This window comes from Zootoca vivipara, chromosome Z2 (assembly GCF_965207765.1).
Source record: "Zootoca vivipara chromosome Z2, rZooViv2.hap1.1, whole genome shotgun sequence".
Classification (NCBI taxonomy): domain Eukaryota; kingdom Metazoa; phylum Chordata; class Lepidosauria; order Squamata; family Lacertidae; genus Zootoca; species Zootoca vivipara.
This window is the reverse complement of record NC_142585.1, coordinates 26,434,136-26,449,239: the sequence shown is the minus strand read 5'-3', so window position 1 is coordinate 26,449,239 and position 15,104 is coordinate 26,434,136. Positions and strand designations below refer to the sequence as shown.

Here is a 15,104-nt window from a genome sequence, read left to right as displayed (position 1 = left end):
GAGCGGGAGAACAAATGGGGGGTGGACAACAACAGCATGAATGGGCCAATGGGGCGCGTGCCAGCAGTGAGGGCTCTGCGTGTCACATCTGACACACGTGTCATAGGTTCGCCATCACTGCTTCAGGGACAACCTGAAGGTCCTAGCCACAGTATTTAACTCCCTACACTTGAAATCCTGAATGCTGAAAAATATGTGGGGAGAAGTGGCAGCTGGATCCTGAGCTCCCCCACTCCCTATAGGCCACTCATTAAAGATACTCTTATTGAATTTTAACAGATACAATACATGCAAAAAAAACTTAGCAACAAATTAGGATTTACTGAAATAAGACGTGCTATCTTTCTACAATAAAGAGTTTTGACTAACATTTTTTGCATTATTTATAATCCCACAATATGAAAACATGCTGTGCACCAATTAGTTTTACAAATGTGAAACCTGCAAATAACCTCTCCATAAAGCATCTGGGATAGTGGTTATTGTAACAAAACTTCAACCCACATATGGCAAAAAGCACCTCAAAAGCTTTCAAATTTGTTCTTTTTTGCAGCTCTCTGCAGGCCATTTTGACAGGCAGTCATCTGGCTTCACCAACATCAGCAGGCAATGGCTCATAGACATTTACAACAAGCCCCATTTGGAGCATGGACTGGGACACTGTACTACTACCAACCCCTGCAGGGCTTGCTGTCAGCAACTGTCAGCTGATCAGCACTTAAAGCAAGCCCCACTTTGGGCTGGAATCAGGCATACTTAGGGTTGCCAGACTCAATAGACTTCTGTGCCTTTAATTGCCCTGCTCTCTTTTGAGTCTGGAAACCTTAAAGAGAAACCAGCAGACCCTTTGTTTAATTTCCAAGCAAAGGGTCTGCTGGTTTCTCTTTAAGGTTTCCAGACTCAAAAGAGAGAAGGGCAATTAAAGGCACAGAAGTCCTGCCTCTATTGAGTCTGGCAACCCTAGGCATACTACAGTACATAGTTCCCAGTTAAGAATGCCTTTATGCAGCTGACCACCGAACAGCTGATCAGTTCTGACAGGAAGCCTTGCCTGCCAAGGAAGGGCACTTTAAGGCTCCCAATTGTTCCTTTCTAGTCATGTCTTTACTTGATCCGTGAACTCACATCACATCATATGCGATGCATATGGGTGTTGTTTGCAGGAAATGGGTTTATGGACCAAGTTAGGATCTCTGCAAGGCCTAATTTGGAGCACAGGCTGTAGGTTCAACACCTACTGCCGTAAGATGTGATAAGAGATAAGGATAGGGAAGAAAGTCTTTACAGCTAGTCAACCTGGGAAGGTGGCTCATTTAGGAGAAGGAACACTGATCTTAAACATCTGCTCTCTTGTGGGATATCTTCAGGAAAGGAAACAACTAAGGAGTAAACGCTACACAAACCTGGAGTGCAGTCCCTAAGATGGTTGGAGGGCACCTTGTGTGCCTCCTTCTAGCAAGTCCTGCAGCCAAGCTGGTGCCAAACATATCACTCCACTTTTCTTTGGAAATATGCCAGGACTACATTCTGCTTCTTAGTTTCTTGCAGACCTTTCACATTAAGACTAACAACCTTCATATTTGCACCTAATTCAGCCCATTAATCAATTCTAGTAACTAATTAATCCATATTTAGAAATATATAGGATCTAATAATATTTCTAAATATATTTAGAAATATATATTTAGAAATAGAAATGTATTTAGAAATATATAGGATTGAATATATTTCAAGGATAAAAATCTAACATATATGTTTAAAGTAGAATTCAATAGATATTAACTATATGTAGAATCTGTTTCCCAAACAAACACTATGCCTTAAAACAATAATTATAAAATAATAATATGTACAGTATATAAATCACAAAGATACAAGTTGGTTATTGAAAGGGAAGAAATAGATGTAAAATCAAAATCAATGTTGATAAACGGGAAGGTATGAGATTAATGAAAGGGAGGAAATACAGAAAGTAAGGGGGGAAAGGAGAAATAATTACAAAAAACATGCACTCACACTCACACGCACGTGCTTATATGAAGCAACAAAAAGGGGAAAGAAACAAGACTAAACTTTGTAGGGAAAAAATACCTAAAATGAAAAGGGAACAGGGGAAGAAATAAAGAGGGGGGAGGGACAAAAAAAAAGACTTCCTGCTTGAATCCATCTTGTAGCAGCTCTCTCCTTTTAATAATGAAAATTATGATTCATTCTTATCAAAAAGAAGACAAAGAAGAAAAAATGCTGTTGACATCATTCTAATATGGTAACCAAGGGGGGGGGAGGATTTCACTTTGTTATTAGCCTTAGTGACTTGTTTATTTTTATTATTTTTATTATTTTGCTAAAGAAGGGGGAAAGAAAAAAATCAATGAATGCTATAAAGCCACAGCTGTTAAGAGAGAGAAAAAGAGAGAATTTAAAATTGTACATCATAAAACCTGGATAAATAAAATAAAATAAAAATCTTCTTGTGCTCTGTTGGTAGCTCCACTTGGCAGACTTTTTGCTGTTAGTGCTTGGATATAGGCTTCTGCATTCTTTGGTACTGCAAATTTGTGTGTTTGCTTGCCCCTTCTAACACGGAAAATAGCAGGGAATCTGATGTAGAACTGCAGATTAGCTTCTACTGCCATGCGTCTTGCTTGGAGGAAACAACATCTTTTATCTGCAAGTTTTTTGTGGAGTCTGAAAATATGGAGATTTTATTCTTCTCCCAAATTAGTGGAGTTTCTGAGGACCGCATGCCATTCTTATAATCATAAATCTGGTTTCAGTGCAGAGAAATAGGGGGGGGGCTTGTCATCTGGGCAGCCTAGGACCTCCATACACACTGCCCAGGCTTGCACCTTGAGAAGGTCACTCCAGTGCTGCTAATGCAACAGTTGCACTTCACCCCCAGTGGCACACTCCATTGTCTCTTGAGAAAGATGGATGACAATAAAACCCAATATACACTTCCAAAAACAATGCATGAACCAAAAAACACAGTTGTCCTTTGGAATCTGCACTTCTCTGCACTCCCAAAGCATGTGTATCAAACGAAAGTACATGAAAATACATGTATTGGTGGGGAAAAGCATATAAAATGCATTATGTTAAGAAAATTGCTTTTAATTTGCTGGTTCAGATCCGGAGACCTTCCCCCTGAATAAATTCACACGACTCAAATTTTAGTTTGGTTTTTGGCAGAATTTAGGCCACAACTTTATTGATTACAGAAAGTGAGTGGTTGCATAGCCTCTGGTTCGACAAGCCTCTCTGCACTCTTGCAGGGAGTGCTGACCCAGGGCACCAGCATAGGTTAGCCAAGGGTGGGAAGGCGGAAAGTCAGGAACAGACTATGTCCACCACCCAGGTGTCCACCACCTAGGTGTCCCCAGGCATGGGCACAACCCCCTCTCAGGGGTTGACCAAACCATTTGAGTCCCTGGGTCCTTTAATGGAATACCCTTTACATAGGGATGGCGAGAGCGTTCTCCCATCCCTATCACCTGAACCAGAGCCTATCCGCAACCTTACAAGTTGTGATGATTTGCTACGCGGCAGGCGAAACCCAAATGGCAACAGCCAATCAGCCAAGTGGGGGAAATTCCTGCCATGCCCCTGTCCCAACGACATACGACACACGACGGCATAGCAAGGTCAAGCGCAAAAAAAGCCCTAAAAGTAGGGAGAGGTGGGCGGGTGTTCTGAATGTACACGCCAAAAGAGGAAGCTCTGGGTCACGTGCATGGGTATATATAGGTCCCTCGATCCGTTTGGACTGCACCCCATTGGCCAGATTGAACCCAACATTGAGGGACCTACCAGTCGGGTGTTGTGGCTGATCAGTCTTACCCACCCACAATACAGGAGGCCGGTCTCCAGGTCTCAACACTCCCTCTTTGAGGGAGGACACGATCTAATATATTAAAAGAAACACACTAAAATGCTGGTAAATTTTTCTGAGGACTTTCTTATGGTGAACTCGTGCATTAATGTGTGGCAAAGTGAATTTAAGACTGGGAAAGTGAGAAACCTGAGGGTAACTGACATACTGTATTCACCCATCTCTATTGGTAGTGCCAAGGTGACTTTTTAAAGGGTTACATAAATTCATGGATATCAGGTGACATCAATGTCGATAGCTAAATGGCACTCCCGTATTCAGGGTCAGGATGTCTCTACTACTGAATTTTTCAAGTACGGGTCATTACCTTAATATCCTGCTTGCAATGATGGACTATTTGGAGGTTAGTCTCATCCAGCAAAAATATACTTATCTTATGCTCAGAACATGTTCCGCTCCTTTCACAATTCCACTCCTATGCAATTTTATTCAGAAGCAAGCCCAACACATTTTGATAGCATTTGCTTCCTAGTGACTGTACATATGATTGTTGCAGCCCCAATGAGTGTGATTTAACAAATGCAATAAACTGTGCTATATCCTAATGTAAATTAAAGCACTTAGTTTGCATAGTAAGTTCATTTGACAAAGTACACCAATAAGATAACTGAAGGGAGAAATCAGTTTCACAAAAAAACTGTAAGCCTATTCATTAATCATTTATATTAAATTACTTAAATTGCTCTAATAATCAAGGTTTTTTAAAGCCTGTATAATAATTTTTATGCAGTGCATCCAGTTTATTTATCACTAGACTCACAAATCAATTAGGCATTTCAATTAATGTCCATCCCATTAACTTCACAGCCCTAGTTCAGGTTTTACTTGCAAGAATCATTGCAGTTAATTTAGCATGTTTAAGGTGGCTTGCAACATGAAAAAATACATAACTACAACACAGCAAAAGTAGTCATAAACAATAAATAAAACATTACAAAATACACACAGCAAATTTCCATGCAAATCATATGATACAAAATAAAGATATAAAAATTAATATCAATAACAGCAACAACACACATCCTCAACAAAAACCCATAAGCATTTCCCCAGCCCAAGAGTCCATTCAACAGTCTCAGTTTTGTAGCTGGAGTCAGTCTGGGCCTGCCCTTCCAGGCCTGGTGGAAAAGGGCCTTCAAAGCAGGGGGCAGATCTTCCAGGACTCACAACCAAGGTGGTCTCTGGCTCTGTATGGTGTCCCCTTCCGGTATACCTATTAAGTGTAGAAGAACACTGAAATGGAGAACACTTCTTGTTTGGGTAGATAAAGATTTCCAGGATAACGCTGGGAGCACTTTCATTTTTCCATAGATCTTTCCAAGGGCCACACTTAAAGACTTGTGTAGCTGCTCCATAAGTGAACTCTTATGGAGAAAATAATCTATTCCTTGTTTTATTATTTATTTAAAGTATTTTTAGCCTGCTCTTCAACAGGTAGAAGGGGTTCCCAAAGTGTCTTACAACAAACAGTATGAAGGCCGGAAGTTCAAGGGGTTGTATCATGTAAATGACCTAACTGAAAGGGACTACTACATATCAGAGGCAGCCCTACACAATACTGTAAATTAGGTTAACGTAAACCCTACTTGGGTCCAGGTGACCCACATTAGACCTTTCATGAGCTCTGTACTGTCCAAGAGGTAAGGCGTTCATTCCCAAACCCTGTTTGAATACACATACTTGCAACCCCCCCAGGGCAGCTGAAAGGCTGAGAGTCTCAGTTATACAAACTGCTTATTGATATCTCTGTAGAATCCTCAGAAGGCTTGAGAAGGGTGTGGGAGGGAAATATAGGGATACAAGTAGATAAATCCACTTGGTCCTGCCCCCTTATTAAGACAATTTCCACCAAAATACAGGAAGCCTCCTTCAGGGTTTTGCTAGGCTAGCATCGGACCCCTGTTTGGCTGCTACATATTCTGAAAGATGTTGGCAAGCCTGTGGTCACAATGGCACTTTCATTCATATGTGGTGGGAATGTGAAAAATTATCAGCAGTTTATATTCACAGACCATTCTAGAGAAACAAACATATCTCTAACCAAAGACTCAGTATTAGCTCTCTAGGCCATCAAATGTGATATAAATCCCACCCTTGTTCACAAGGAGCTGCTAGCTCTCCTGCTAGCTGCAGCCAGCCTTGACATCCCCAAACATTGGAAGTCTGCATTAGGACCCTTTAGGGATGGAGGGCTTGGAAGGGTGTGGGGTGTTGCCTTGCCTGAGTATTTGACCTCTCATAGGAGGGTACTAAGAGGAGTTAAGAAATGAGACCATTTTGTAGTACATGGGCACAGCTCAGCTGGGCAGTCTATTTTCTTTGCAGCTCACTGAACACTAACAGAGGTAAACAGGGCTGAGCTTTTGCCCACTCATATCATCTGTTACACTTCTTTTGACTGAGTGTGCTTTTCTTTCCAATAAAGCAACCAATACAATTTATGGCTACCCAGCCATTCCATCGATTATTGCTAGTTAACCGCCTAGCATGGATCCTAAGATCAGTTAGTGTACATTCCCAACAGGGAAGTCTTTCCTGCCTTCCCTCTGCAGCCAACTGTGCAATTATAATTGTGGGAAATTATCCCCTCCACAAGGAGGAGAATCCTGCAACCCTCCAGAGTAGCTTCTCGGGAGCACAGATGGCTTCAATGAGCAGAGGGAGACAAACTAGAAAAACAAAAAGTTAAATACAGTAGCATGGAATAACTTTAGAGTGATGTCTTCTCTGTGTGGATTGTCATAGGATGAGTTAGCAGTGAACATTCCTCACATACTTAAAGACTGTGGATTAGTGGTGGAACATTTGCTTCACATGATAAAACTTCCAGGCTGATTCCTGTGTGTCTCTTCAGAGATGCTATGAATGCCATTCACTCTGGAAGGTGTCATTGGTGAGTGCTCTTTAAACAGGTTAGAAAACAGATTTTTTTTAATTTTAAAAAAACACCTATGAGCATTCAAGATGGATTTGGACTTCACATCTGAATTACAGGAAAAACAGACGAGGGATTGAAGTCTTGTTTTTGGAAATTGCCTTCCAAGGGAATTATATTTCTTGTGCTTTTTCATTACAGGAAGTGATCAGGAACTTGGTGAAGAGATATATTGCAGCAATGATAAGAAATTCAAAAACCAATGAAGGACTAACCGAAGAAAACTTTAAGGTAATGATATGATACTGTCATTCCCCAATTAGTGTATTATGGCAGACGCAACATGAAAATTGTTTGACATTGTAAATATTTGCAGCATGTTCCTATGCATATCAACTCAGGTGTTAAGTCCCACTGAGTTAAATTAGACTCGCTCCTAGATTATTGGGTATTGTCACTTAAATGTTTTCAATTTTTTATTATATTTGTTAGGTGGGTTTCTCACAGCAGGACCCAAAGTGACTCCTCACCTAAGAAAATCCAATGAAAAGATTTTTTAAAAAACAGATGAATGGGGGAGGGGGGAGATTAGGATTTACCAACCCCATCCCTTTAAAAGAGGCCTCAATGCCACCCTTCTAAATAAGAACCAAAAACCCATGTAAAGAGAAAAGTATTTGCCTGGGGAGATAAATCCCTGGGTATAGGAGGGATAGGGAACCTGATGGGAACAGGCAGCACTCTTAGTAACATAGGAAGCTGCCTCCCACCCAGTCAGATCATACTGCCAGCAGTTCTCCAGTGTTTCAGTCTTACCAGGCATCTTTGGGATGCAATGCATGTTCTCTGCCACCACTCCACAGCCATTCTTCCTAGTACCTTTCAGGGCTGGCTCCAATATTGCCATAGGCTTGTGTATGCTTTACCACCTACTGGAGCCAAGTGGTGGCTATGGGGAGGAGGCAAGGAAGGCCCTGTGAAAATGTTAAGTGCCGGTCATGTGGTGTGTGTGTGTGTGTGTGTGTGTGTGTGTGTGTGTGTTCTTCTAAATGTTAATCTGCCCGCATCAGCTCACAACCTGTGAAAAATCAAATGGTTTGGGGATACTAAGGTTGCAAGAACCATCTCACAAAAAGGTTTGTTTTATGCAATGTAGAATTTGGGCATTTAGTGTGGTGGTACCTACCCTTTGGAACTCTCTCCCATTACACATCAGACAGGTGCTGTCTCTTACTGTCTTTTTGGTGCCACCTTTTTCCACAAGCCTTTTTCAGTTGAGATTTTTATCCAATCTGTTTCTGAATTTGTGAGACATCTTTGCTGGTCCCAGGTACGCTACCCTCCCCAGCAAGATTTGTGCATGAACGACAAAGGAAGTGCATGGTTAATGTTTAGATGAAGGGGCTAAATCATATTGCAGATTTTCTTTTCCTCAACAAAAACTGTTGAACTTCTGTTCCTGATTCTAAATAATGAAAAAGATTTGTTTGCAATTCTTGTACACAGTGATGTGGAAAAATTCATTTGCATAACTTTGAACTTTGCATAGCTTCTCTCAGGAGAGTTCAAACTCTCTCTCTCTTCCCCCACCCCCGTGACAGATAAATCTTTAGAGTTTAACTCATTTTTTCCCCTCCCTGTCTCTCACCCTAGGAATTAAAGCAGGATATCTCTAGTTTCCGGTATGAAGTCCTTGACCTCTTAGGTAACCGAAAACCCCAGCGGAGAAGTTATTCCACCAGCAGCACAGAAGTCTCCCAGAAGGATGACCCTAATGAGGACACTGCTGGAGAAACATCCAAAGCAAAGAGCGTTCCTTTTGGCACAGCCAACAAGAAGAAAGATTTCAACGTGTCAGCTCTGATTAAGACTATGTCTGGGTTCGAAATGGTCAACGAGAAGCCCAAAAGCAATGGGATCAACAAGCGCTCCTTCATCCGCAACGGAAACAGGGTCCAAAGGCTCTCTAGCTCCAAGAAAGAGTCCTTCAAGCGCCTGGGCCTCCTTTTTTCCAAGATGAATGGCCACCTCCCAGAGCCAAACTCAGAGCCCATGTATACCATCTCCGATGGGGTTATCCAGCCACATCTCATGTGGCAAGACATTAAGTATTCTCAGATGGCTAAAGAGCGAGATGAGAACTGCTCCAAGAGTGAAATTAACCTCAATGAGGTGGACTACAGTAGGAACGTCAGACATACAGGACAGACCCAGTGCCCTGTGGTTTGTTCCAGTTCCCTTCACTGTGCTTCCAGCATCTGCACCTCCAATTCCAAACTCATAGACTCCTCTGAGGACGTTTTTGACTCGTGGGGAGACGCCTGTGATTTGTTTAGGAACCAATGGAAAGATGGACAGGAGGAACAGGTTACCACTCGCCTATAAGTACAGCTATTCAGTAACCTGCTGCAGAACATAACTATTAATAGAAACTGTTTGCTATCACAGATTATTCATAGTTAGGAGGTCTCCCCGCCCCCCTTGTCCCGCCATTTTGTCTCTACTGATGAGTGCAGAATTCATATTGTTTTAGCAGCATTCTTAATTCAAATGGCCCAATCCTTTGAATAACACAAAAAAATCTATATAATACATCCTAAGGTTGCTTCATACAGGTTCCTTTCTTTCTTCTCCTGCAATCTCTTTAGGATTTATATATTTTTGTTACAGAACACTGGAGAACCTCTCAAAAGCATTTGCTACTTTTCCAACCTCACCTTCGTTAGTAGCTCAGCTTTGTGCCATTTTACATTCCTTTTTTTTCTGGCCGTTTACTGCTCACTGGGATCAGCAAGTGCTCAGTGACTTAGTTGGAAGTCAAGAGCCAGGCTGAGACTACAGGCAAGGCTAAGGGTTCAAATATATAATGAGCTTTTCGCTTTCAAGCAATACAACTTCCCATGATTTCAACTCAACTGTATGTCTTTTATTAAGGTTGCATATTGTTTTATTATTGTAAATTATTACCACAATGAGTTAAAGTTGAGTTCTGGAACTTACTTGCTGTTTTCATGCATCAGATGTTTTTCAAAATATTCTGTTTTCTCATCCCTCCGTGCGCATCCCTCCATCCGGATATAGTAGTATGCCATTGCAATTGTCCCAGGGAAATAGCAACCCCACCCCACCCCACACACAAATGGTCTTCAACATGTTTGCCATCCAAGCACACGTCTATATTTTACATAACAATGGAGTTAGTGTGGATTTAAGCAAATATACTACTTCATTCACACATCCTAAAACAACATGTGAACCAAACCACAGCCGTCCTTTGAATTTTTCTGAAATCTCCAACCAAATAATGTGTACAGAATGCATATACTAGGGGAAATTGTGCATATAAATGCATATATTAGTGAAAACACAACACCAAAATGCATTGTGTTTGTGGAAATTGCTTGCAAAAATGTGTGTATTAGGAAAATTTGCATACAAAAACATGTATTAGGAGAAATATGCACCAAAATGCTGACAATTTTTAAAATTTAAGAAACTGATGTAGAAATGTGAATAACTGAACTTTAGATTGAGGAAAAAATGAGAAACTAAAACTGAGAGCTAGTCCCACCCCTAAGTTGACACACCAGCATTTTTAGGCAATGAGCTAATCAGTGCATCCAGACCAGAGGACCTCTTGCAAGTGATTATTATTTTATTGCATTTGTTAGTCATTTTATACAAAAATGTTTCAAAGTGACTTAACACCAAAATAAAATACACACAATTTAAAAACAAAGCACCATACCAAATTCCTAAAATGCTCATCCATGAGTACAATAAGGACAAATCCTGCCCTTCCCCACTGAAAGAAAAGCAAGGCAAGCCAAACTTAACCAACAGAAGCCTGAGCAAATGAAAATGTCTTAGCCTCATGCCTAAAAACTAACAATAATGGCACCAAGCACATTTCCCTTGGGACAGCATTCCACAAGAGTTGAGGGCACCACCGAAAAAACCTTTTACAGTATTGTGTCATCAGCTTCTGTACCTACCTTGAACATATAGTAAGGTTGGTAGTACAATAGCTTTGTAAACAAGCACTTTAGCTTCCCTGTGAATATCCCGGTCCTCAAACACTCTGCACTTCAATCGGGAGAAAGCCGCACTCGCAGAGCTCAGGCGATGCTGGATTTCGGCATCAATGTTGACCCTTGTGGACATGGGAAACAGTGTTATTCTGAATCAATTTCTTACCCCCATTGTTGAGCAACTCTATATAGTGGCCTTCCAGTCCCAGAGATCTGCCTTTCCTGAAAGTTGCATGGCAAGCATGCCTATATTGCTCTCATTGAGTAGGTTTGCCAAAGTCTTTCAGATGACTGCTCCATTTTGAACCATTCATTGCATTGATCAGGAATGGAGTCAGGTCCTGTGCTGGCTTGCATTCCTTGCTATATTGATTCTAGAACAGCATTTCAATTCGTGGATATTTAAGGTACTTGTTCTGCCACAGTAGCTTACCCTTTCTGAACACTGATATTCACAACAATATTCAGCTGGCGCACTTACAACATTACAAGTAAAGTTATTGCCATGTATCCTTCTCCAGTTCTGCAAGCTGTGAGAAGCTCCAGGGCTAATACCTCAGGGTTTAGTTTCCTTTGGACGAGAGCACACTTGAGGCTTCAGGTGCCTTTGTAATATTTGCTTTATTTGCAAATATATAAGCAGAACATAGTGAAAGCAAACAGCCTCCTATGAGCAGCTGCAAATCCTGCATCACATCCCCAGAGGACAAATTGTTCAGCCCTACAAAGCTGCATCTCCCAGATGCTTCTAGAAATGCTCAGATTTCTATTTCTCTCCGTCCAATTTAAATTGCCAACTGGATTTTGTCCTCTTCCTGTTATTCTTACACCCTCCTGCAAGAACCAATAGCAGAAGCCACCCCTGCAGGTAAATTACCCATTTAGGAAGAAAAAAACATTCAAGATATGACACAAGGGTACACCTAGCACACATACTTCAGCCCATTGACTGCTGCTTCCAGGAGTGAAGAAACTCACCGTGTGATATTCATATATTCACACATTTTGCATTACTAAATATGATTGAGGGATGAGGCACCAGGGAACTGGAGAGATCTGTAGCTTCCTGTAGCAACCAAAATGCAGAGTTCTGATTAATACAATTTCAATAGCCATGGTAAGAACGACGCCAAATGTTTCAAATATCCATTTTAGTATTGCATCCCAGAATTTATCATTAGCAAACACTCTTTAATGGGATTACAGTGTTGTCTGCAACAATTTCTGAGACTAGCTTGATAACAAGATCAAACACATCCAATGTTCAACTTCCCTGCAGGTATGTGGCTTTTTTTTTCCTTTTTACATTCTTCAAGGAGTAGATGTAGTAGAATAGGTTACAACAATCTTGCATTACTTTTGCATTAATGGGAATATTTAGAGTTGTCTGTGTTGCCATTTTCTAAAAACCTACCAGTTTTTAAAATAGGGATGCCCCATTTAATAACAACAGCAGCAGCAATAATTTTATTATTTGTACCCCGCCCATCTGACTGGACTGCCCCAGCCAATCGGAGTGGCTTCCAATGTATATAAAAACATAGGAAAACATTAAAAATAAAAATCCTATACAGGGCTGCCTTCAGGTGTCTTCTAAAGGTTGTATACCTCCTTATCTCCTTGGCTCAGGATTTACATAACTCTATACCCTCCAACATTTCTCCAATGAAAATAGGGGTGTCCTGAGGAAAAGTGGGACATTATGGGATCAAATCAGAAACCAGGACAACTTCTCTAAATTAGGGGTGTTCCTGGAAAATAGGGACACTTCGAGGGCCTGCAGTCAGTGTAGGCAATACTAAGCTAGATAGATCACCTGTCTCACTCAGGATAAGGCAGCTTCCTATGTTCCTATGTTCATGAGCATCTGGGGGCTGTTAGAACTGCGGATGTACAACTGGAGCATAGAAGTGGAAGGTACAATCTCTTTCTAAAAATGGCAAGAGATCAAATTACAAACCAGTACATCTCATCTAGATTGTCCACCTGTCACATATGGTCTGGTCTGGATTCAGACCTGGCCCACGTCTCCCAGCTCACCAATATGACTGTTCCTATGGTAGGCATTTTCACAAAAAAAGAAAAAACATAATCTGGTGGAATACAATGGTTAATTTCCTGCTTAGTCCAATTAATAGATAGCTACATCCTTAAACTCTGTGCATTTACTACAAAATATACCCAATTGTACATAACACATTTTAAGCTAGAATTTGGACTAGGAACATGGTATATTACTTAAAACCAAATCAAATCTGTCAGGGATAATACTGTCTACACTTATAGCAGTTCCCCAGGGTTTCCAGATAGACCTGCTTGGTGATATTAGGGAACTGAAACTGGCACCAAGTTTTCCCCCCACAAAGCATGTACTGTACCCTTCCCATGATGCAGTTTATCTGAAGGTATCACAAAATCTCTTACTTCCTGAAGGCCAAAATAATCTCTTCTCACTGTTCTGTTGTGAATAGCCCTGTGATCTTTGAATGAAGGGCAATATACAAATTTGAATTAATAATAATAATAATAATAATAATAATAATAATAATAATAATACCCAAGGGGAAAAAAGTCACCTCCACAGCAACTGTGTAAGAGTGAATGCATAACATTTGACCTTTCAGGTCACCTGGTTTGGCTGGGCCCCAAGAGCTTTACCTGGCAAGCTAACAATGCATTATATGGGGAGATGAATCTTGCAGCAGTCAGAACTAGTTGTGGATAAATTCCAAGGCATCTGAATTATTAAGCACCTCACTGCTCAACAAGAACATCATGCAAAGCCGAACCAGCCAAGAGGCTCAGAATGCTGTTGCTCCTAGATGTCAAATGAAGCATCTTGGTTTTTTTGTCCAGAAGCCTTGCTCAAGTATCTGTAAAATCTAGAACAACTCTCTCCACTCCCCCCGGCACATTCTAATTTTTTCAGCAACCCACTGCAAAGTTATATTTAAACAAAAGAATTAGTGGGCTCAGTGTAGTGTTTAACAAGAAACTTTAGAACAATTTTTCATGTCTTTCATTAATTCCATGTTTTCAATAATTAATTTCATTTCATTCATTTCATGTTTTTCATTAATTCCAGAAATTAATAAATGCTGTAGTCTAACAGCAAACTTCAGGCTCAAGTTTTAAATAGACCATGCACTCTGCTGGGATGTGAGGAACGTTCGTACTCATCTACTAGGTAGAAGGCAGCAGAAACTGGTTGCAGAGCTCAGTTCTTAAGGAATCATCTACAGCTGCTAAGTACTGAAGATGCTATTGTTTATTTAAAAAAATTACCTCCCCCCCCCCACGCCCTTCATCTGAGGATCACAGGGTGGTTAACACTATAAAAACACAAAAATACATATCATTTAATAATAATAAAAAGGCTGGTGGAGGAATTTCTGGCCATTTTGATTTTGGCAAAGGAGGAGCCACTTCCTGGGCAGCTTTGAACGATGGACAGACACCATGGCAGAAACAAGAGGTTGTGTTTACATAAGGACTTAAGGAGGGAGTTGGGCATGGGATGTAAGGGTAACTTCTTCAGGGAGGTAACAGGCCAGATGTAGAAGAGTCTGTATGTAATCATCAACAACCTAACTCTGTGTTAAGAAATGCATTGGTATTTCTTAAACTCTGTGTTAAGTTTCATCAACAACCTAACTCTGTGTTAAGAAATGCATTGGTACTTATGAGGATGGGGGAAGCAGTACAAATAGCACAAATAGCCCTCCCCTCCCACGCATCCAGTTCCTTTGATTCCAACAGCTTCCCCAGCTGCATCCATTGGGACCCACATTGAGGAGCAGCTGAGAGTTTCACAGGACCTTCAAAATCTTTAACAGAGGGGCACGGCTGTTTTGAGTCAGGCATCCCCAAACTGCGGCCCTCCAGATTTTTTGGCCTACAATTCCCATGATCCCTAGCTAACAGGACCAGTGGTCAGGGAATATGGGAATTGTAGTCCAAAACATCTGGAGGGCCAAAGTTTGGGGATACCTGTTTTGGGTGCTCCAGGGGTTGTGGGTTGTGGTTTTGTGAAGTCCTGATCTCTTGTAGAGACGCACAAAGCGAACTCCCATTGGGAAACCAGTTACTGTAACCCAATAATTAATCAATATTGGAGCATCTGTAAATGTTTTGAATCCAGCTTGGGTAAACAAAGGAAATTATGCAGGAGCAACAGTCAACCTAAAAGGGTAGAGGGGTGAGTTTCATGGATATTCTTAGCCTAACTTACTTCACGGGGTTGTTGTGAGGCAGGGAAATGGGCAGGAAGAGCCATGTACACCCATTTACCTGCTTCGAGGAATGG

The 15,104-nt window shown here is 41.1% G+C and overlaps 1 protein-coding gene across 1 annotated transcript in view; it reads left to right on the top strand.

Annotated features, from left to right (window-relative positions):
* The window catches only part of TRPC5 (transient receptor potential cation channel subfamily C member 5), a 166,633-nt gene extending 156,867 nt beyond the window's left edge, over positions 1-9,766 (top strand). The window contains exons 10-11 of the mRNA XM_035112475.3: positions 6,969-7,058; positions 8,421-9,766. Of these exons, the coding sequence (XP_034968366.1) occupies positions 6,969-7,058; positions 8,421-9,152 (822 nt within the window). The 3' untranslated portion in view covers positions 9,153-9,766. The remainder of the gene's footprint in view (positions 1-6,968; positions 7,059-8,420) is intronic.
* The last annotated feature ends 5,338 nt before the right edge of the window (positions 9,767-15,104 follow it).